We start from the raw sequence: 24,176 nt of genomic DNA, 5'->3' as shown, positions 1-24,176 counted from the left end.
CGGATGGTGTAACTGTAATAGGTTCACTGCCCAATGCATGCAACAAGTCAGCACACTAGGACACTGGGTTGCAGCAGAGAAACAGGTTTACTTGTAGGGAAGAGACAGGAGGAAACCTCAAATCCATCTCCCAGAAGAGTTTGAGGCTGGGATTTTTAAGGGTTTTGCGGTGGGCTGAAGTGTGGAGATTGTTGATTGGTGGAAAAGAGCAGGATGCAGTCATGGGACAGGGAAATAAAGAAGCTGTGTTCTCTTGCTGATTCAATTCCTCTGTTGGGGGATATTTAAACTGGTTGGCGTCAGCTATTCTGCTGGAATTCAGGATCTGCTTAAGCAACTCTTAAACAAAAGCCTATGATTCTAATGTCAGAAATCCTATCTATAGGAACAACAAGGTTGGAAATGGTCAGTATCCAGTGTTCCCTGACTTTCAGTTGCAAGGAAGTGGGTCAAAGTATACCCTGATTAATGCAGAATTGTAACTGTATTTCTGTCCAGAATTCTTCCTACCCTTGTGTGGCTGTCTTCAACAGCACTGGTCAAAAGCAGTGGTTTTCATACATGAGTGTCACATCAGAGTCATCTGGAAGGTGTGTTAAAATACAGGTTGCTGGGTTCCATCCTCGATTCAGCAGGTCTGGGCAGGGCCTGAGATCATGCATTTCTAACGAGTTCCCAGGTGATGCTGATGCTGCTAGTCTGGGTCACACCCTTTGAGAACCACTCTCTGAAACAGCACTTCTCAGCCATGGTGTGAGGGAAAGGGGAATTGTTTGGAGCATGTTAAAAGCCTTATTTATATGCCCCAGTTAAGCCCAATTGGGATTTGGACTCAGCCTCTTTCCAGGATTGGCAGTTGTGGGGGAGATGCACAGGAGTGTTTTGGCTTTTCTGGTTAAAAGAGGTGAAAGGTGGGGGTAGTTCAGACTGTAGAGAGTAGAGGGGCAAATCATAGAGCAAAAAGGGGGCATTATGTGCTTCTTTATCTACTCTCTCTGTCATCCTGGAGTTCAGCTTTTGGAGTCTGATGGGGAGAAAGGTGGAGGCAGAAGCTTTCAGAACTGAGAAGTCAGCCTTCACTGGTTTGGTTCCTCACTAATACCTTGACAACTTTCTCCCTAAGGCAGTGGATGACTCACGTCTAGCTGCACGGTCTGGGGGGAGGAGCCTCAGGGTACAAGTGACAGAATTCAATGAAGTGCAAAGTGGGAGAAACAGGCACTTCAAACCTCAACGTATTACCTTGCTACAAGTGTGCCTTTAACTCACTGTCTGAGTCGCAGAAGGAAACAGCACAGGGCTTGCTCTCAGGGAGCCGGAGTATAGCATCTGCTGATGGCCAGGGTCCCTGGAATATTTACCTCTGTCTGGACAGAGTTTGGAATTTCAGGCAGAGGCATAGGGCGGGGGCTGTGCTGGAACTCTGTCTATCTCAGCTGTGCGCCCCTTTATAGATGGTCATCAGATTTATATTTGCATCCCAGTGTAGTTAGACATTCTTCCAGAATACTCCAGCAGTGCTTCTGCACCTGCTGGAAAATAGCTGCAGCTCTCTCCAAAGGCAGCTCTTCCCATGATCCCAGCTGCTCCCCTGGGATCCCTCTCGGACCTCCCCACAGCTTGGCAAGTAAAGTTAGTACCTGGGAATATCAGGGGGCCTGGAGGACCCTGTTCCAGTACTGAGCACAGCATCAGTACTGGTTAGCTTGTGCTTGGGCTGTGCCATTTGGAAGTATTTTGAAGATGCATGCGTGTGTGTGTGTGTGTGTATGTGTTTGTGTGTGTCTACAGTGGTGAATAATGGAGGGATGTGGGATGGGGCAGATTCAGTAGATGCCTTGAGATATGGATAGTTTGGTAAAATTATGATAAAAAGAAAGTGGAAAGGATGCCAGTTTCCTTCAAGTTGGTTAAGACCCATTACGTTACTCATTCACCCACTTAACCATCCATCCACCCATTCATTCATCTCTCCATCCGTCCATCCATCCAACTCATACATTCATCTGTCTGTCTAACCCATCCATCCATCCACATATGCATTCATCTCTCCATCCATCCATCCATCCATCCATCTAACTCATACATTCATCCATACATTCATCCGTCTAACCCATTCATCCATCTAACCCATTCATCCATCCACGCACCCAGCCCATCTGGCCATGTAATCGTATATCCATTTAGGATAAATGTATCCAGCACTCTCTTTTAGTGCTTCTGTGTGACTGAGGATGTTTGACAATGAAACAAGGAAGCATTCAACTGCTGGGACCTCTTCTAACAGATGTTTTCTTCTCCTGAACAACAGTAGAAGAAACAGGAAACTTGTCTTCAAATGGTAGCCTTTTCCCTGACTGACTGAGGATCATCGTCTGACAATGTGCCTCTGAGTTTTTAAAAGTCCTTTGAATTCCATGATTCAGTGATGTGGTTAATATAGACAGGGCTCTTCTATCAAAGCAGGGAACCTATTGAAGAGATGAGAAAATATGCACTGTTTCTCTAGAGAAGGGAGGTAAACCCGCCTTCCTCAGAGCTGGGAAGGCTTTTGTCCCAAGCTTCTGAAAATTAAACCCATCACTTAGCGTTCTCACTGAGCAGATTGTGGGGCTTCTGGCCCTATGCTGCTTGGGCTGTGCAGAGCTGCCGACAGACAGTTTTGATTGAATGTCCAAATTAAGCTGCCAAGTAGCAACTCTGCAGCTCCAGGGACTCCATGTTAGTATTTGTGTCACATCTTTAGAAATAATCACATTGCAAAGCAGCACCCAGAGCCATGTCTGCAGCCGCTGCAGTGCGGGGGAGGGTGCTGTCAAACACCTCCTGCCTCCATGCTTCATGCTGCATTTACTCAGCACCCAGGCAAGGGTGGGACCCCATGGCACTCCATCCTAGTTCCTGTCCCAAGGATGTGAGTGAGGTATTGGTAAACCCCATCTGCCCTACTTGTTTTCACTTAACTTGAGGCAGGAGGTGGTCTCCAAACAAGAAATAAAGCTCACTTATTGGATGCTTAACTCCCAAACCATCTGTCCTAGGCAGACAGAAAGACCCTCAGGACCAAACTGAGGGGAACAGATGTTTATGGGTGCAGGTTTACTCTTGTTTTTCCAAGCTGGGCTGAAGAGCTCCTCTTCCATCTGCATCAAGCCCTGAAAACTCTGCCGTGCGTGAGTAAAGTAGCAAGTGCTACATCCCCCAGTGAGATCCAGTGTTGACATTGTCGACACCGCTGGGGAATGCCAGTGATTAAAAGACTGGGCTTGCGAGAGCTCAAAGGGGGACTAACCCAGATCTTCTCTGTTGAGGGAGATTGTCTCCGCACTTGTGGGCTTGTGGTTGTGTGGAGTCAGAATAAATGTGGAGCAACACTGGGAACTGTAGGACCCAGAATGACCAGGGAAACCTCTGTAGAAAATAGCTGACACTAAACTGGGTTTAGGGGGTCATAAAACCTCCAAGATTTTAACGCTTCTGGGTCCCAGGAGGACTCAGTTACTGAGCACAAAAGTTGCATGGTTTTGGTGTCAGGCCTCTGAGCCCAAGCTAAGCCATCATATCCCCTGTGACCTGCACGTAGACATCCAGATAGCCTGAAGCAACCGAAGATCCACAAAACAAGTGAAAATAGCCTTAACTGATGACATTCCACCATTGTGATTTGTTCCTGCCCCACCCTAACTGATACGATATTTTCTCCCCCGCTCTTAAGAAGGTACTTTGTACGCCTATCCCAAACCTGTAAGAACTAATGATAATCCCATCACCCTTTGCTGACTCTCTTTTGGGACTCAGTCCGCCTGCACCCAGGTGAAATAAACAGCCTTGTTGCTCACACAAAGCCTGTTTGGTGGTCTCGTCACACGGAAGCACGTGACATTTGGCAGTGTTGCAAAGCTCTCAGAAGTCCGAGTATCAGCTGGACTGAACCTTGGCGCACCCACGTTGTGTCCAGTTCCAATTTGTTAAGAATTATGTGCGCAAGACCAGCCCCGCTTTTACACAATGATTTCTTTCTCTCAGATTTAGAGTAACATTTGTTTTTCTAACTAAAAATGTAATTCATGCTCAACTGCAACCATATATTGAATGTCTCCTTCTTCCAAATTCCCACTGAAACGACAAAGAGATTAAAAATGGAAAAAAGTTGATCAGGGTGACAAACCAGAGAAGTGGTATCAATCAGATGCCAGAATCTTTGGGGAATTTTTCTAAGATACAATTCAGACAATCCAAGCTGATTTTGTGTCCTCTTTTCCAACATCTAAGCATCTTATACAATACTTTTAAAAAATGTAATTGCATTGATTGGTACTTTCAGAACAATGTTAAATTATAATAGTGATGGTGGGCATTCTTAATTTGATTGTGGCCTTAATAGATATGCCTCTAGAGTTTTACCAGGAAGCATAATGAAGGCTGTTGGTATATTTATTACGTCAAGAAAAGCAGTCATTTGTTTCTATTTTTCTAAGTGTTAAAAGGATGAATGGTTATTGAATTTTGTCAGTCGCCTTTTTCGTCAGTTTTTTAGATAATTATATAGTTTTTCTCCTTTGACCTAGTTTTATAGCGAATCATATTATTAATAGATTTTCTAAAATTATGAAAGATTTTTGTTTGCAGAGTGTGTGATCGGTTTCCAGCGTTTGAAAGATCACTTTGGTGGGGGAGTGAAGGGAAGGGCTCAATAGAAGACTGGAGGCAGGAAACCAATGAGGAGGATCTTAATTTCACCAGGAGAAGAAAAGTGAGTGGCCAAACAGCAATCATATGAGCAGCTGCTGTTTATGAATCACTCATCACCTGCCCAGCACAATACCAGGCTTCAAATATAACTTAATAATCACAGTAATTCTATGGCACACTTACTATTGTTCAGATGGCAGCGATATGAATAGTAGGGACTCAGGTACACAAAATGAGAAAGAGGCAGATCAAACAGCACATGGTTGGAGATTGCACCAAAGGGAGGAGACCAGAATGATTTCCAGATTCTTACTGGGGCAGCTGGGTAGATGGTTAAATACTCACTAAGACTGGCATTGAAAGACAGGGAGGAGACATGGTGGTGTCAGGGGAGCAGGAGGATAATGAGTGTTGTTGGACATGTTGAATGTGACATACATATGGGACATCCAGTACAAGATAGCCAATGGACAGTTGTACATATAGTCGTAAAGGCCAGAAAAGAGGTGTGGGTGGGAGTTGTCAGTATTTAGGTAGAAGTAAAATCATAAGAGTAGAGCCCCTGGGAAAATATGGAAACTAACAAACAAACTTCTGAATAATCCATGGTTTAGTTCAAAGAGGAAGTCTCAAGGGAATAAGAAAATATTTTGAACTGAAAGAAAATAAAAGTGTAACACATTATATTTTGTGGAATCCAGATTAAAAAGTGTTTAAAATGAAATTTATATTGGTAAATTCTTTTTTTCTTTGTTTGTTTTTTTGAGACAGAGTCTTGCTCTGTCACCCAGGCTGGAGTGCAGTGGCACGATCTCGGCTCACTGCAAGCTCTGCCTCCTGGGTTCACGCCATTCTACTGCCTCAGAATCCAAGTAACTGGTACTACAGGTGCCCGCCACAACACCCAGCTAATTTTTTGTATTTTTAGTAAAGACGGAGTTTCACCGTGTTAGTCAGGACGGTCTCCATCTCCTAACCTTGTGATCCGCCCACCTTGGCCTCCCAGAGTGCTAGGATTACAGGTGTGAGCCACCGCACCTGGCCTATATTGGTAAATTCTACCAACACTTAAAGATGAAATAATACTGATTCTCCTAAAAAGCAGATGAGAAGGGAACACTTTTCAACTTATTTTATAAGGCTAGCACTACCCTCATACCAAAACCAGACAAAAATAGTACAAGAAAACTTCAAGCAAATACCTTAAATATTTGCTTCCTGTTCGTAGTTTGTGTTTTGCAGAACAAATGTTTTTAAACTTTAATAAAGTACAGCTTATCATTTTTTTCTTTTATAGCTCATGTTTTTAGTGTCATGTGTAAGAACTCTTTGTAAACATAAATGTAAAAATTTTCATTGAAATGTTAGCAAATGAAATTCAGCAATGTATAAATGAAAAATATACTCCAACCAAATGAGTTTTATCCTGAGAATGCAAGCTGGCTTAATAATAATAAAAAAACAACCAATGTAATTCACCGTATCTAAAGAAAGAAAAAAAATGAACATATCAATTGATGCAGAAAAAATTGGACAAAATTCAGTATTCATTTATGATGAAAGTTCTCAGCACATGAGAAATAGAAGGGAACTTTCTTGACCCAGTAAGAAGTATCTACCAAAAACTTGTAACATACTTAATGCTGAAAGGTGCATGCTTTCCCATTAAGCTATGAAACAAAACTAGAATGTTCACCCTCCCCAGTCCTATTCAACATCATATCATAACCAGCACAATAAGACAAAAAAATTTTTTTAAAGGCATATGGGGCTCGGCTCGGTGATTCACGCCTGTAATCCTAGCACTTGGGGAGGCTGAGGTAGGTGGATCATTTGAAGTCAGGAGTTCGAGACCAGCCTGGCCAACATGGTGAAACCCCACATCTACTAAAATTACAAAAATTAGCCGGGTGTTGTGGCAGGTGCCTGTAGTCTCAGCTACTCCGGAGTTGGCAGGAGAATTGCTTGAACCTGGGAGGCGGAGGTTGCAGTGAGCTGAAATTGCACCACTGTACTCCAGCCTGGGTGACAAAGCAAGACTCTGTCTCAAAAAAAATAATAAAATAAAAAATAAAAAACATATGGAATGGAAAGGAAAAAAACAAAATTGTTTCTATACACAGAAAACAGTATTGTTTATGTAGAAAATCCACAGGAATCTACCAAGAAATTACTAGAAATAATGAGTGAGTTTAGCTAGGTTGCAGCATACAAGGTCAACACACAAAACTCAATCGTGTTTCTATATATTAACAACTAGAAACCAAAATTTAAAAAAATACTACTTACAGCAGCTTCAAAACAAAGGAAATATTTAGGTATAAATCAATACATGTCTAGAATCTATATGCTAAAAATTCCAAAACACTGAAAGAAATCAAAGAATACCTAAATAAATGAAGAGATAACACACGTTTGTGGATTGGAAGACTCAGCAGAGTAAAGATAGCAAGTCTTACAGATTGATCTATAGACTTAATGAAATTCAAGTCAAAATTCCAGCAGGATTTTTTGTAGATTTGGACACAGTGCTTCTAAAACTTATATAGAAGGGCAGTGAATCCAGAATGGCCAAAACAATGCTTGTGATGAAGAATAAAGTTGAAAGAATTACCGTACCCAATCTTAAGTCTTACTATATAAAGCTTCAGTAATCAAATGTGATATTGGTGACAGGATAGATATAAGCCATTGGAACACAATAGAGAATCTGGAAACAGACCCACACAAATACGGCCTATTGATTTTCAACAAAAGTGCGAAAACAATGAAATGGAAAAAGAATAGTGTTTCAACAAATGATATTGGAATGATTAGACATTCATATGAAAATAAAATGAACCTTGACCTCCATCTCACACCCTTTACAGGAATTAACTCCAAATGGGTCATGGAGTAAAATGTAAAGGTATAACATTTCAGACAACACAGGAGAAAATCTTTATGTAGTTATACAAAGAATTCTTAGACATGACACTTAAAAACATGACCCATAAAAGAAAAAAAGTGATAAACTGTACCTTATTAAAGTTTAAAAACTTTTGTTTTGCAAAAGACAAACTATAAACTGGAAGAACATATTTGCAAATCACATATCTGACAAAGGACTTGTATCCAACTCATTGTATCGGAACTCTCAGACTTGTCGTATGCAGACAACCTTACTTAAAACGTAATCTAAAAACCTGAACAAATATTTTACCAAAGATAATACAAGGATGGCCAATACATTCATGGAAAGATATTCAATATCACTAGAAATCAGAGAATTGCAAATTAAAACCATGGTGAGATACCATTGCACACTTACTAGAATGGCTAAAATAATGATGATAATAATAATAAATACTGTCAATATGGTGTGCTAATGAGTATGCAGAACAAGAGGAACTCTCATCCATCACTCTGGAAATGCAAAATGGTACAGCTGCTCTGGGAAAGTGTGGCAGCTTCTTATAAAGCTAAACAAATGCATATTACTGAATGATCCCACTCCTAGTTATTTATCTTAAAGAAATGAAACTTTATGCTCACACAAGAACCCGTGAGTATATCAGCTCTATTTGTAATCACTAAAATTTGAAAACCACTCAAATATTCTTTAACAGTTGAATAGAAAAACCTTGATACATCCATACAATAAAATACTACTCTGCAATAAAAAAGAATTAACTATTCATATACACAACAATATGGATGACCCTCAAAGGCCCTTTGCCGAGAAAGAGAAAGCAATCTCAAGAGGTTTTCTTGCTGTATGATTCCATTTAGGTATTATTCTTGAAAAGATAAAACTGTAGTGATGAGAAACAGATCGGTGGTTGCCAGGGGCTGAGCATGAGAAGAGGATGTGACTGTGGAGGGGAAGTATGAGGAATTTTTCCTAGGTGATAGAACTCTTCTGTATTCTGATTGTGTGCTCGTTACATGAATCTATACATGCATTAAAATGTATAAATTTTTGCACAAGACTGTGCACCAAAAAGTCAATTTTACTGCATATAAACACATAAAATAAATGTTATAGGCAGAAAATAAACTAATAAAAGACACACGAACAGAGAGAAAGAGAGAAGGCAATAGTCAAGATGAAAAGGGGACTGGGTAAGAGGAATGCAGAAGGCAAAAGGATGTCATGTTATGATACTAAAAAGTAATTTAAAACAGTAGACTAAATCAAACTATGTAGAAGCAGTAGATAGAGGAGTGCCTACTGCAGAAAACATAGTAAGTAATACAGAAACAAGCTTAAGGAGCTCTCCCAATGCAGATGGCAGGGGAAAGGGACAAATAAATAAATATAACCACTAAATAAATGACAGAAGTAGAGAACAAATAACATTTATCCATGGGTAAATGTGTATTAGATATTCTTAGAGAAAAGACCAGAGCAAATGGAAAAGCACCTGTACTGTATTCAAAGCAGAGTTCAGGACAAATATATAATATACTATATAAAATGAGTCTTTTAATTATGGTAAGTAAAGTCTGGGGATAAAAAGTAATCATGAGCCTAGAGTCAAAACGCATAAAGCAAAAACTAGAAATGAAAGGAGAAATTTATGGAAATACCACAACAGAAGGGCTTTAAAAACATACTTTGTCAGTCTTGGACAGAGAAAAGAGGTTAAGAAAATGGATATAGATAATTTAAATAACATAATTAGAGTGAATATAAAATACCTCTCTATCTTGATTCCTGAACCCTTCAATAAAATAATTACATTTTTCTCTAGTATTCACAAAATTAGTGATATATTAACTTGTTAAGGAAACCCCATTAGATTTCCTCCAAAATGCCCCCAGAAATTGCTCAGCCCATATTTTCTGATGAAATAAAACAGAACTAGAAATTAATGACAAAAACATGTAATACCAAAGATTGATGGATAAGTGAGTTGGAGGTAGGAATCAGATGGAAGCCTCAAGAATTGAAATCTTGAAATTGCTTCTGTAAGGAATGGGAAATTAGGGACACCCAATAGGGTTGACAAGCAGTGTGCAGAACCTTGCTGTGGTTGGAGATCATGGATATATAGTGGCATGAAGCCCCTGTGTGTGACACTTTCCCCTGGGGACACTCTCTAGAGCAAATTTCACTCATGGTTGAGAGTATGCACACAGGATATTGAAGAGACAGGAAGGTAAGGACATTTAAGCTGCTGGTCAGAAGTGATTGAATGACTTTTCCATATGGGAAGGGGTAGGGAGGAAGTAAACCCATAGCAATGCACTGATGGACCAGAGAAAAGGAAAGAGTTGAGGAACTGGAGGGTTTGATGAAGTGGAAAAAAAAAAAAAAAAAGCCCAGTAAAGGGAGTAGAAACATAAAAGGATAAAGTATCACTGGAGAGTTCAGAGGAGTTGCCATATGAAACTCCAAATGCCTGGATTGGAGTGGAGAGGAGGTCATAAGAAGAATGGATGATACATTTGCCTTCACATCGTCTATTATTTTCAGACCTCCTCCAAGATTCATTTGTATGAAAATCACATTGGAGGGGTACTCTTTTAGCCCTGGAATTTATCTTGATTGTTACATAATTTGGTCTAAATTCTCTGAAAGGATAAAGGAAATCAACATTTGTTGAGCCTCTGCCATATGCTTTACATTCCACTTTGACACTATTATCCTCTATCATTAGGGTAGTCTTATCATTTATTGTTAAAATTTGGACTCTCTTAAGAGTGTGAGGACAACAGTTCTAAATTGAAGTTGCTCTGGGCAAACAGGGATGGATGGTCACCCCCACTATTATCCAAGAGCCCATTTGAGTTGTCTGTAGCATTGTGAGAATTTGGGGGTGGGGAGACCAAGGTTCAGAGAAGTCATTTGAGTAAGATCACCCAGTTAGTGCGAGTCATGGCAGAGGTAGGATTGACAACCATGTCTGCCTAACTCTGAAGTCCAGCCATTGCTAACTTAGTTCCTGATTCACCACACTAGCTATCCACCATTGCTTCACTAGCTGTGGCTTGACAGGCTCTCTTCTTGACAGACACCATGACAGTCCCAGCTGGAAGTCTGTCTCAACACAGATAATTAGATGTGTGATAACTATACCACTGCCAGCAGTGACAGGAAGCCAGCTGTTCTAGGAGCCTGTGGGACCACGATGTGCTAGGGAGGACTTTGATGCTGGATGTGGGCTGCCCAAAGACCCCACGTTTGCTGGTTTTGTAATCAGAGCGTATCAGGTGAAGATTACACAGCGTGGCCAGTTACAGAGGCTGGGAAGGATTTTCTGAGGGATTCCAGGGCTCATAAAAGCCACAGCATCAGAGAACCTTGGGTTAGAAGGAAGTAATAAGTAAACAGGAATCGATGGGACAAAAATCTAGATTGTAGAGCAAAAGGCTAAAGAAGCTTCCAACTCAGGAAGGTATGGCAGGGCAGGAGGTTTCAAGCAAAGGACCAGGTAAACTGTCAGCCACCAACAGATATCTGAAACAGAAGAGGGCACGGCAGGGTAGGACAGTGAAAATAGGTTGATGGCTCTGAAATGATTCACCTGTTTAGTCTCTCCCTCCAACCCTGGTTAGGGCATGTGCTGAGGATGTCCAGCTGACCTCAATGAGGTTATCCTGGGTCTGTGTGCTATTCCCCACGGAGCTCATTTTCTGTGTTCTGTGATGCAAACCAGAAGTTTTTAAGTATCACCCTGCAGATCCAATTGCCCTATAAAGTCTTTGGAGGAACAGGATGGGGTCTCTGAAAGCCAGGGCAATAGATTCTTGGAAACTGTCAAAGCACAACTGAATTTATAAGTTGTTTTAATAACACAATATAATAATACATTCTCTTTCTCAAATATTTAAAATGTGATTGATAAAGCTAAAATCTTTACTCACAACCCTCAAATCAGGGTTCTATACCTGTTCCTTAGAGGTGGACATTATTTTAAATCAATTTTGGGTATATCTTTTCAGACTCTTTTCTACAGATTTACATTCATATATGACCTTGTAGAAAATGCATTTTACTGTACTTTTCTTTTAAATATTTGGAGGGCCTTTAAAAATTTTTTATTCTGACATAATCTCAAAATGACAGAACTTGGCAATAGCAGTAAAAGAAACTTCTATGTACTCATTACCTCGTGTACTAATTGTTTATATTTTGCCCCATTTGGTTTAGCATTTTCTCTACTAATATATTTTTTTGTATATGCACATTCTTTTTCTGATCCATCTGAGAGTAAGTTGGGGTCACGCTTTCCACTTATCCTGGAATACTTCAGTTTATATTTCCCGAGAACAAGAATATTCTTAGTACATTTATTCAAATGAGGAAATGCAACATTGACCCAATGCTATTAGCTGACAGTTCAGCTCCAGATTTCACTAATTGAACCACTAATGCCTTCACGCCTTTTTCTTAAACAAAGAGGCAGTATATTGCCCTCATCTGCTTTTTTCAACATGCTTCATCTTGCTTTTTTCAACATGTTTCTGCATATAGATAGCCCAATATTATCAGCACGGGCAAAGTACGTCAAAGTATGAAGGCGCCATAAATTATTTACTGCTTCCCCCATTGATGGGCACTCAGATTATTTCCTACTTTTATCATTGCAGACATCCTCAGGCTGAATGTTAGTGGATATTACTTTGGATTAATGTTCTTTTTTTTTTTTCTTAATAAATCCTTTATTTGAATGAATTACTGTTTTGAGGACATACAGTGAGGACAAAGCAAGACTCATAATGCTGAGGAAAGTTCCTTCAAAAGGAGTTAAATAAGAGATGCTCCTGATTCACATAATGTGGAATCAGGGTATGAAAGCAGCACAATCATTCCAAGTTTTCTGATAGATAATTGTATCTTCTTAGAAAGAAAAAACAATTAAGGAAGTTCTTGGTGAAGAACAATTCTTGGGAAAATAGTTAACATGCATGCTATATTTTTATGGATTCGGTGCTGTCTTAGGGAACTTGGACCGGAATACAGAGGCCTCGCGTGTTCTAAAGACCCGTAGACGGAAACAGGCAGACCTCACCCCGCACCCAGAGCCCTACGCCCATAGCAAACAGTGTTCTCTGCAGCAGGACACGCTTCTCCTGTACCCTTAGCAAACTTCCACCAGTGGGGACGTTTGCTATTTCTGCTTTGTGTGAAGCATTTGGTACCATCTGGGCTGGCTGAGTTTCAACAAAGATAGTAAAGAAACATTTATCAAGAAAAATCAAAGTCGGTCTCGCCAAGTGTGGTCTGGAGAGATTTGCTTCCGCGATGCATATGCGGCTCTCTTGCTGCTGGGAAACACGACTCAACTTTGAAACGCTTCAGGAGGGACAGCCCTTTGGATCTTAGCCTGCAGCTACTGTCAACTGCTCATGACAGAGTGATTTTAGTAGCCAGAGCTCTTGGAGATGTGAATGCCAGCAGTCTCAGGATCCATTCCACGGCATTCCGTTCCGCGGAATGTTTTGGCCCCTTTGGTAGAGAATAAGCTCAAAAGGACGCAAGTAGAAGAAAGGACCGATAACGGTGAGGGAAGAGGTGGAGTCATGCCTCAGGGAGTAATGTTTGGCTCTGCAATGATTAGATGCCCAAGAAAAGGTCATTTTTGGCGGCACACAGTGGCTCACACCTGTAATCCCCACACTTTGGGAGGCCAAAGTGGGAGCATCACTCGTGGCCAGGAGTTTGAGGCCAGCCTAGGTAACATAGTGAGACCCCATCTCTACAAAAATTTTTCAAAAGTTAGCTGGGTGTAGTGGCACTTGCCTGTAGTCCCAGCTATTCAAGGGGCTGAGGTGGTAGCATCGCTTGAGCACGGGAGATCAAGGCTGCAGTGAGCCGTGATTGCACCACTGTACTCCAGCGAGACCCTGTCTCAAAAAAAAAAAAATTACTCTTAAACCACGAGTCTTGAGATTGACAGCTTCGAAATACAACACTCTTGTCCAGCAAAAAGCACTCTAAAAGAGCTGTAAATTCCTTAAGCTTATGATAGAAGATCTTTTTCCAGTGACTATCCTTGTGGTGTCAGTTCATAAGACTGGGGTGGCGGAGGGGAAGTGGCCTTGCCAGGGAGAAGAAAGATGAGCTGTTTCCTCTTGCCTCTGTGTTGTCAATCAACCAGACAGACAAGCTTCTGGTGCCTCGGAGTATCTCAATCCTGTGTGCGTGCAGCTCACTTTGTGATAGATGTGTCACTTCAAGATCCCAGCCTAGAAACTGGTACATGTTATTTTCCTTGGAAGGCTCAAGAAATGAAAGTAACAGTTGGATATTATATTCTATGGGGAAAATGCATGGTTATTTTGAGAAATTATTATTTCTCCAGAACAATGTTACTTAATGCATGTCTTATAGACTGGCAGCATCAGCATCACATGGAAACGTGTTAGAAAAGCATATGGACAGGTTTCACTGCAGACTTAGGGAATCAGAATCTATCTGTGGGGGTGGATGCCAGAGATCTGTGTCTCATGAGTCCTCTGAGTAATTTTTATGTACAAGAAGCTCTCCTGTGGAAGGGTTCAAATAAACATCAAATACATTGTTAAGAAGAAAACCACAAATTGTTCCATTTGAAGTCAGTCCATCTGGAAATGGTTAAGTCTTCATAATAAAAATAGACAAACAGGCAAGGCACAGTGGCTCACACTTGTAACCCCAGCACTTTGGGAGACCAAGGCCGGAGGATCATTTGCATCCAGGAGTTTGAAACCAGTCTGGGCAACATGGAAAGACCCCCACCTCTACAAAAATTTTTTTAAAAAATTAGATAGGCATGGGTTGGCAAGCACCTGTAGTCCCAGCTACTTGGAAGGCTGAGACGGGAGGATCACTTGAGCCCGGGAGGTCGAGGCTGCAGTGAGCCATCATCATGTCACTGCACTCCAGCCTGGGTGACAGAGACCCTGTCACACACACACACACACCCCCCAAAAACATAGTGAAAGAGGGCATTGAATATGAATAAGAATAATAACGAAATACCAGTAATATATAACAGTTAACATTTATTGAAGTATTTTCTAAGTTCCAGGTTCTGTGCTAAACATGTATATTCTTTGTCCAATTTTACTCTTGTAACAACCTTATTTTATTGATCAAGAAATTGAGGTTCATATGTGTGATGTAACTGCTTGGTAAGATGCGGACCCTGGGATCTTGTAGTCCTGTGTCCATGACACCATATGGTCTGTCCTGAGGAAAACATTAACATTTTATTTTGTCCCCTATATCCCCAGAGCCTAGCAGAATGCTTAGCACTTAGTAGGGACTTGCTTGTTGAACTTAACTGATCAAGGTCAACATCTTGCTTTTGGTATAAAAATGAGATGTAGCTTGCAAGCTGAGATGGAAGATGAATTCAGCCTGTGGAAATATAGAAGACAGTGCCATATTGCTGGATTGCAGAAAAAATGTCAGCACAGACTAAGTTACAGCTTGCATCCTGGTAGCCAATTCAATGCTTCTCCCATCTCATTTATTCGGTCACAACCCCTTACTAGTTGTGTGATTTTAGGGAAGTCAGTCTTATTTTTTTTCCAGCAACGGTCAGCTGTTTGAGTGTAGGAAAAGGACAGAGTAAGAAAGGACAGGTATTTGAATTTAAGTAGGGCTGGGGTATTGTGAGATAAGTAAAATAAAAAGAAAGAGGGGCAAGGGAGTTGAGGGTCTTTCCAAGGGAGCAGCTAAAATGCGCCATAAAATCAAATCTGGGGATGAATGGAATAAAAGCAAGAGGGAATAGGGAGATCAAGAGAGTGTGTTGGGTTCAGGGGACTGATTGGTGGAGAATGGACTGATGAATAGGGGAAGATTTACTGCAGTAGAATAATAGAGCTAATGAACTGGAAAAATAGAAATTGGGGTAAGACAGTAGGGTACTTGAAACTGAGATTGAGAAAGTGGTATAATTTCTGGGATAATAGGCTCCAGAGCATGACCATGGGAGGAGATGACTATGATTGGGGGTGAGCAAAGGTTGCAGGAAGTGAGGGAGTGCTTTCTCTCCTACTTTCCAATATTCTTCCTTCTAATCTGTTTTTCTTGTCATCTTGAATTTACAAAATTTCTGGTTTTATTTATGCTGTGGATGTTTTTCCAGCCTTTTCCCTATGGACTGTCTGGGTGCAGGTTATGGGTGATACATGGATAGTAAGTGCATCTTGGTTTAGAGGGTAACTCTTTATTTCTTACTGTACTTATGGAACACGAGAAAAAAAAGTATTGAATAATGGCTATGGTAATGGGTACCTTTGTCTTATTCCTTACTTTAATGGAATTGCATTTATCATGAACCATGGTACTGTTATTTCAGATAGCCTTTATCCTGTTAAGAAAATTCTCTGCTGTTTCTAGATAACTGCAATGGTCTTACGGTTTTCTTCTTTGATCTACAAATATGATGAATATATTGAAAATAGATTTCCTAAGGTTGAGCCATCTTTGCATTCCTGATAGGAGTCATTATGTATTCACCTTTTAGCAGATAGTTAGAGTCAATTTGGATTGAATATATTACTGTGGATTGTTCTACTGCAAGTGAGATGATTGACATTGTATCCTTAAGAGCTGTACAATTATCATTTTCTAGTCTCCTTCCATTGACTACCTGCATTACTGGTTTCTGAATTGATTCCTAATTAACTACTTCCTGTGTCTCCAGGCTGATGATTTAGTCTCCCTCATCCTTTCTACGGCCAGTTGCATCTTCACTGCTGATTCCCTGCCTCCTTTTCTTCTCTAAGTTCTTTTTTTTTTTTTTTTTGATGGAGTCTCGCTCTGTCACCCAGGCTGGAGTGCAGTGGCACAATCTCGGCTCACTGTAAGCTCTGCCTCCTGGGTTCACACCATTCTCCTGCCTCAGCCTCTGGGCAGGCTGGGACCACAGCCGCCTGCCACCACGCATAGCTATTTTTTTTGTATTTTTAGTAGAGACAGGATTTCACCATGTTAGCCTTATAGCCTCCTTTACCTTGGTGTTCTGGACTCAGGGTGGAGCTAAGCTCTAACGCTACTGACATTTTCCCAACCTTCTCTCTATGGGCTGTCTGGGTGCTGGTTATGGGTGATACATGGATAATAGGTGTACCTTGGTTTAGAGGCTAATTCTTCCTTTCTTTTTAAGCTTTTTCTTTTTGAATGGAGGTAAAATTAACATAACATAAAATTAATCAATTTTTTATGTACAATTTTTAAATGTACAATTCAGTGACATTTATAGAATATTCACAGTGTTGGACAACCGTCATCTCTATCTAGTTCTCAGAAATTTCATCACCTCTAAAAGAAACCCTGTATTCATTAAGCAGTCACTCCCCCTTTCCCTTTCCCTCCAGCCCCTGGCAACTATTAATAGTAGTCTACTTTCTGTTTCTATGGATTTACCTGTTTGGAATGTTTCATGTAAATGGAATCATACAATATGTGACCTTTTGTATTGGGGTACACAAATGTTCATAGCAGCAGTATTCACAACAGCCAAAAAGTGGAAACAACCCAACTGTGGATCAGCTGCTGAATGGATAAACACAATGTAGGATATCTGTACCATGGAATATTATTCAGTCATGCAAAAAAATGAAGGGTCGATACATGCTATAGTGTGGTGAACTTTGAAAACCTTATGCTAAACTAAAGAAGCCAGCCTTTCCTATGGGCTTTGTGGAAAATAAGCTTAGAAAACTTACAGTTAATCTTGGTATGGGAAGAGCTGTGTGAAAGTCAGAAATCCATTTTTAACCAACACTGAACAGAGTTGACATCTTATCAGCCCATCTCGTTTTGTGTGCTGCTTCAGCTATGGATGTTAATAAAATTAAATTTCTCACTAAACAAGTGTGATGCCAAAGAACCTTCCACAAGTTCTGCAGCCGTCACTGCTTGGTGCTTAAACACGTTGGACAGTATTAAGGCAAAAACTGCTTTTTCTTTTTCAGTAAGAGATGCTAAAAACCTTGTACCTATGGACCCCAATGGCCTGTCAGATCCCTACGTAAAACTGAAACTGATTCCTGATCCCAAAAGTGAGAGCAAACAGAAGACCAAAACCATCAAATGCTCCCTCAACCCTGAGTGGAACGAGACATTTAGATTGTAAGTGGAAATGACTGCAGTGAGCATGGGTGGTGGAGGTTGGGTTATGGGCCACCTGAGATCAGGGAGTTCCTCTTCCTTTAGCTTCTGTTTCCTTCCTTCCCTACCTCCCTCCTTCTCTGTCTTCTCCCTCCCTCATTCCTCTCTTTCCCTCCCTTCTCTTCCATCTGCAATTTTGTGTTGTGAGCCAAGAAAAAAATTAGAGCTATTTTTTTTAATAGAGATGAGAATGCCTGTGGTGTGGGGGAGTGGGTAGGATAGGAAATGGTGTGATGTGTTGCTAAGTGAAGGCAAGTTGTGGGAGAAATGATGGGGCTCAGGAAACAGGGGGACATAACCTACAGGGTATGGTGACAGCTTCTCTAGAGCTGGGTTTATGGATGATGCTTGGCTTGCAGCCTGCTGGGACATCTCCACCAGCCTCCCTTGAGGGTCTTCCCTGGCCAGGGCTCCAAGAATCTGGGAGTCTCTTTCTTATACATCTAGGCATCAGGAGTTAGTTATAACAGCCAATTCACTGAGCATATATGATGTGTGACAAACACTGGGTTAAGCGATCTGATTTCATCGACTCATTTTATTCCCAATGTAGCAATAGGGTTTATAGAGGTTAAAGAGTATGCCAAAGTCCCATAGCAAATATGGAGTGGAGTGGAATTCAGCTTCCGGCAGTCGGACTTTAGAGGTCATACGTTTTTAGCCACCAGCTAGAAGCACGGTTCCTTGTCCTGTCTCCTCTTCCCTCTCTCAGGGCAAAGCTGGGCCCCTTCTTAGCCTCAGTCGAGGACATGTCTCAGAACAGGCAATTTCCCCAGGATTTTTCTCCATACATTTCCTCAGCCTCATTCTCAACCCACCTGTGTGCAGCTAGAAACCATACACACCCAGTTATGCAACTGATACCTGTATTTCTTATAGGCAATAGGAATTCCTGAATATCCTGAACCCTATTAAGACATAAGATAACAAAAGTAGTTAGAACTGTTCATGCCATAGCCAATCTAGGGCCTCTGCCTATTTAAGCCACAGGCTGTCAAACAGAAAAAGCTCTCACTCCCTGGAGAGCTAGCCTGGGATGGAAACTGAGTATGTTTCTTTCAGCAGCCTGTAATCTGTAAAAATTTCTACCTCCAGGTCTTGTCCTCTTGTACATTTCTTCTGCTTGAAAAATTACTATGACTTCCACTGATGTCTTTTCTTTTTCTCTATGCAGTCAGCTGAAAGAGTCGGACAAAGACAGACGACTGTCAGTAGAGATTTGGGATTGGGATTTGACCAGCAGGAATGACTTCATGGGATCTTTGTCCTTTGGGATTTCTGAACTTCAGAAAGCCAGTGTGGATGGCTGGTAAGTAAGATTTTGCTTTGAAAGCTGCCATACAGCTTGCTCCATCAAACATGGGGTCAAGTATGTTTTCCTTTTCTCCAAAAATTGAAATAGTGAGGCAGAGTCCCAAAGTGAAGTCTGGTTGATTGGATCTGCCTCGCAGTTATGTTTTGTTTGGTCCTTGTACTAAAAACAAAAAAGAAAGAGGCCAGGTGTAGTGTCTTACACCTGTAATTCCAGCACTCTGGGAGGCCAAGGCAGGTGGATCACTTGAGGTCAGGAGTTCAAGACCAGCCTGGGCAACATGGCGAAACCACATCTCTACCAAAAACATGAAAAATTAGCTGGGCATGGCGGTGTGTGCCTATAGTCCCAGCTACTCGGGAGGCTGAGATGGGAGGATCACTTGAACCCTGGAGGTAGAGGTTATAGTGAGCAAGTTGGTCAGAGATTGAGCCACTGCACTCCAGCCTGGGTGACAGAGTGAGAAGAAAGAGAGAGAGAGAGGAGAGAGAGAGAGAAAGAAAGAGAGAGAAGGAAGAAGGAGGAAGAAGGAAGAAGGGAAAGGGAAGGAAAGGAAGAAGAAAGAAAGAGGGAAAGCAGGAAGGAAGGAAGGGGGGAATGGAGGGAGGGACAGAGGGAGGGAGGGAGGGAGGGAGAGAGGGAATTAGTTCTAGCATTTTAAAAATCTGGGGGTAGAAGACAACAATTGAGAACAGTTGACTAGTTAATGCCCCCTTTAGCCAGTACATGGATTTTCTATTTGTCACCGTCCTCACCACTCCCTATTTTGTTACATCTGGCCCACTTTACTAAACTATATGATGCGACTGGAACTGCCCAGTGGCTTCTTTGTGCCTGCTGCCCAGACAGAGCCGATTTATCAAGACAGGAGGATTGCAATAGGGAAAGAGTTTTACACACACAGAGCCAGCTAAATGGGAGAACAGAGTTTTTTTATGACTCAAATCAGCCTCCCTGAAAATTTGGAAGCTAGGGCTTTTCAAAGATAGTTTGGCAAAGCATAGGGTGGCTAGGGAATGGGTGCTGCTGACTGGTTGGGGATGCAGTAATAGGGGTGTGAGAAGTGGTCCTCGTGCGCTGAGTCCACTCTGGGTGGGGCCACAGGACTAGTAGGCAGGTCCAGGTGGGGTAGTCTGATAGTCAGAAAGGCAAAAGCCTGAAAAGACATCTCAAAAGGCCAATCTCAGGTTCTACAATAGTGATGTTATCTGCAGGAGTAACTGGGGAAGTTGGAAATGTTGTGACCTCTGGGATAAAGGCTGATAATAATCCATGTCTACATCTTAGCAGAATTCAAGCTCCTTTCATTTTCCTAACTTGGCAATATTTCATTAGTTTTACAAAGGCAGTTTAGTTTTGGGGAAGGGCTGTTATCATTTAAAATATACAACAAATGTCTTTCAAAGTTAGGTTGGCGGTCTGGTTGGGGTGGAGCCATTGGTTATCAGAAATGTAGAAGAGACATCTCAAAAGGCCAATTTTAGGTTCTACAATAGTGATTTTATCTGCAGGAGTCATTGGGAAAGTTGCAAATCCTGTGGCCTCTGGAATAATGGCTGGCAATCCTTTATGTCTACACCGTAGCAGAATTCAGGCTCCTCCCATCCTCCTAACCTAGTGGTTTCTCATTAGCTTTATGAAGGTAGTTTCATTTTGGGCAAGGGTTATTATCATTTAAAATATACACTAGGCTGGGCACGGTGGCTCACCCCTGTATTCCCAGCACTTTGGGAGGCTGAGGTGGGTAGATCACGAGCTCAGGAGATCGAGACCATCCTGGCCAACACGGTGAAACCCTGTCTCTGCTAAAAATACAAAAATTAACTGGGCGTGGTGGCATGTGCCTGTCTGTAGTCCCAGTTACTCAGGAGGCTGAGGCAGGAGGACCACCTGAACCCGGGAAGCAGAGGCTGCAGTGAGCCGAGATCATGCCACTGTGCTCCAGCCTGGGTGACAGAGCAAGACTCCATCTCAAAATAAAATAAAACAAAATAAGATAAATAAAATAAACATTAAATCTGTCCCAAAGTTAACTTGGCCCAAGCCCAGGAAAGAGTAAGGGCAGCTTGGAGGTTAAAGGCAAGATGGGGGTTAGTTAGATCAGATCTCTTTCACTGACATCATTTTCTCACTGTTACACTTTCTGCAAAGACAGTTTCATGACTGGCTCCATGCACATCAGAGTGGCTTGTACACTTCACCTAAAAGATATGTGCAACCCACTGTCAGATTGTGTCTGGGAAGCTGCTGCTTTATATATATCCTTCAATAGTACCAACAGAGAGGCTGGGTAAGCCCCCTTGGCAACCGTTTCACAGTTAACTGAGTCAAGGAGTCAGAAGAAATAGCTCAACCTGCCGCTATAACTTTGGGAGAAGTGGCAATTGGGCTGCTATTACTTCTTCAAGATAAATTGTCTCATATCTGGATTGTCTCATTCAGGACTTTTTCAGCTTCAAGTGAAAGAAAATAAAAATCAAACTGGTTTAGCAAGAAAGAGATGTATCATTTGGACCACACACACATCTTTCCATCATTCACCTTATGACTTCCTTGTCTTGGCTCTGTATTTCATCTTAGGCTTTTCTTGAAAAATATATTGAGTGTCCACTAGGTGCTGGTCACTAGAGACACATCGAGGTGTAAGACAGATATGACTTCATGGAGCGTAGCTTATGGCAGAGAGTGGGGTGGGCAGATAAACTTTGAACAAGGAATTACGCAAATGACAAATCAATGACAACATGATGGAAGATGTGAAGAAGACAGGAGCTGAGAGTTTTGAACCCGAAAGTATCTGAGACAGATTTCAATCAATTTAAAAAGTTTATTTTGCCAAGGTTGAGGATGTGCCAGTGACACAGATTCAGGAGATCCTGATGACATAGGCCCAAGGTGGATGGGGTACAACTTGCTTATGTACATTTTAGGGAGACATAAGACATCAGTCAGTACAGGTGAGATTTACATTGGCTCAATCTGGAAAGGCAGGACAACTCAAAGTGGGACGAGGAGGTGCTTCTAGGTCATAGGTAGATTTTACAATTTTCTGATTGGCTATTGGCTGAATGAGCTGTTATCAATAGAAAGGAATGTCTGGATTACATAAGGAGTTGTGCAGACCAACGTTTTGTCATGAAGATGAAGCTTCCAGGTAGCAGGCTTCAGAGAGACTAGATTGTAAATGTTTCTTATCAGACTTAAGGTCTGTGTTGATGTTAATGCTGGTTGACTTTTCCTGAATTCCAAAAGGAAGGGGGTATAATGAGACATCATGTCCAACCCTCCCTTCTCATCATGACCTGAAACAGTTTTTCAGGTTAAATTTGGAATGCCCTTGGCTGAGAGGAGGGGTCCATTTACATGGCTAGGGGGCTTAGAATTTTATTTTGGGTTTACAGAATGTACCCCAAAAGAGTTGTGTTAAATCACATTTCACAAATGGTTAAAAACATAGTTCTCATAAAATAGATAATGGGCATTGGCAAAGATTTCCTTAGCTCGCTAAGGAGAAAAGCAGCAGGATGAATGAATGATTCCACAGAAGGTTTGAGAAACTGATGTTTGTGTAATCAGTAGAAAAAAAATGCTGAAATAACTTTGCTCAGTTAAATATAAAACTGACTGATAGGACAATAGAATCACAAGCTTTGGGGTTATCTTATCTACTAGACTGAAAAAAAAAAAAAAAAGAGATTTTGGCCAGGCATGTTCACGCCTGTAATCCCAACACTTTGGGAGGCCGAGGTGGTCAGATCACCTGAGGTCAGGAGATCACCTGAGGTCAGGAGACCAGCCTGGCCAACATGGTGAAACCCCGTCTCTACTAAAAATACAAAAATTAGATGGGTGTGGTGGCCCATGCCTGTAATCCCAGCTACTTGGGAGGCTGAGGCAGGAGAATCACTTGAACCCAGGAGGCAGAGGTTGCAGTGAGCTGAGATTGCGCCACTGTACTCCAGCTGGGCAACAGAGCGAGACTCCATCTCAAAAAAAAAAAAAAAAGATCTCAACTCAGTTTTCTAAAAGTTAACATCTATCTTTGCAGACTAGGGAGGCCATCTGGGCCTGACTTGATGGTGAATAATAAATTAAACAAAGTAATATTACTGTGAGGAAGAAATAGCTAATTAGAAAATGCTCTAGCATGACATTAAAAGTTTACACGATCGTCTTTTTGTTTTTTTTTCCCCCAAGCTTTGGATATTTTTCCCTAACATACAAATGACTTGGCTTCGTAGGGTCTACATCAGTCACTCACAGTGGGCGTTTCATTCTCATTTTAAATCAAATGTAAAGAGGTTAAAGAGAAAGAATGTATGATCCTCAGGGGGTATGTGACAGGAGAAAATGTAATAATAATTATTATAACAACAATAGTTACTACTCATTGACTCTTAATAGATGTTAATAGATGCCAGGCTCTGGGTCCAGCATTTCCGGATGTCGTGGAGTCGCACTTTTACACAACACTGATCAGGTGTGCAGAAAAAAATAAAGCTTTTTTCTTTTCTATAATGGACTTAGACTTTCTCATGCACTTTTGTGAGCTCCTGGTGACCAAGGAGAAGGGCCTCTGTATGCTGCGTGTGGTACTTTCTGAGCTTCACTGCTTCACTTTTCTGACTGGCCCCTGTTAACAGCAAAACTAAACTCTGTAAAATAGTTCAAAGAAGTTTATTCTGAGCCAATATAAGTGACTGTGGCCTGGAGAAACAAACCCAAGAAGCTTTGAATAACTGGTCCTGAGGTGGTTAGATTACAGTTTGGTTTTACACATTCTGGGGAGGCAGAAGTTACAGGCAAAGACATAAATCAATACATGGAGATTATAAATTGGTTTGGGCCCAAAAGGCAGGATAGCTTTAAATGGGTTATAGGAGATTCTTTAATTTGCAGTTGGTTAGAGTAAGGCTTTGCTAAAACTTGGAGTTTACAGGAAGAAATGCTTTACATTGGCTGGGCGCGGTGGCTCATGCCTTCACTCCCAGCACTTTGGGAGGCTGAGGCAGGTGGATCATTTGAGATCAGGAGTTCGAGACCAGCCTGACCAACATGGTGAAACCCCATCTC

The 24,176-nt window shown here is 41.4% G+C and overlaps 1 protein-coding gene across 2 annotated transcripts in view; it reads left to right on the top strand.

Annotated features, from left to right (window-relative positions):
• PRKCB (protein kinase C beta) overlaps window positions 1-24,176 on the top strand; it is a 391,108-nt gene that overhangs the window by 247,376 nt on the left and 119,556 nt on the right. For both annotated transcript variants that reach the window (XM_033217733.1, XM_033217732.1), the window contains exons 6-7: window positions 17,596-17,752; window positions 18,966-19,100. In XM_033217733.1, coding sequence (XP_033073624.1) covers window positions 17,596-17,752; window positions 18,966-19,100 — 292 coding nt within the window. The remainder of the gene's footprint in view (window positions 1-17,595; window positions 17,753-18,965; window positions 19,101-24,176) is intronic.

This window comes from Trachypithecus francoisi, unplaced genomic scaffold (assembly GCF_009764315.1).
Source record: "Trachypithecus francoisi isolate TF-2019V2 unplaced genomic scaffold, Tfra_2.0 Lachesis_group10, whole genome shotgun sequence".
Taxonomy (NCBI): domain Eukaryota; kingdom Metazoa; phylum Chordata; class Mammalia; order Primates; family Cercopithecidae; genus Trachypithecus; species Trachypithecus francoisi.
The sequence above is the reverse complement of the archived record's forward strand: the minus strand, read 5'-3'. Positions and strand labels throughout refer to the sequence as shown.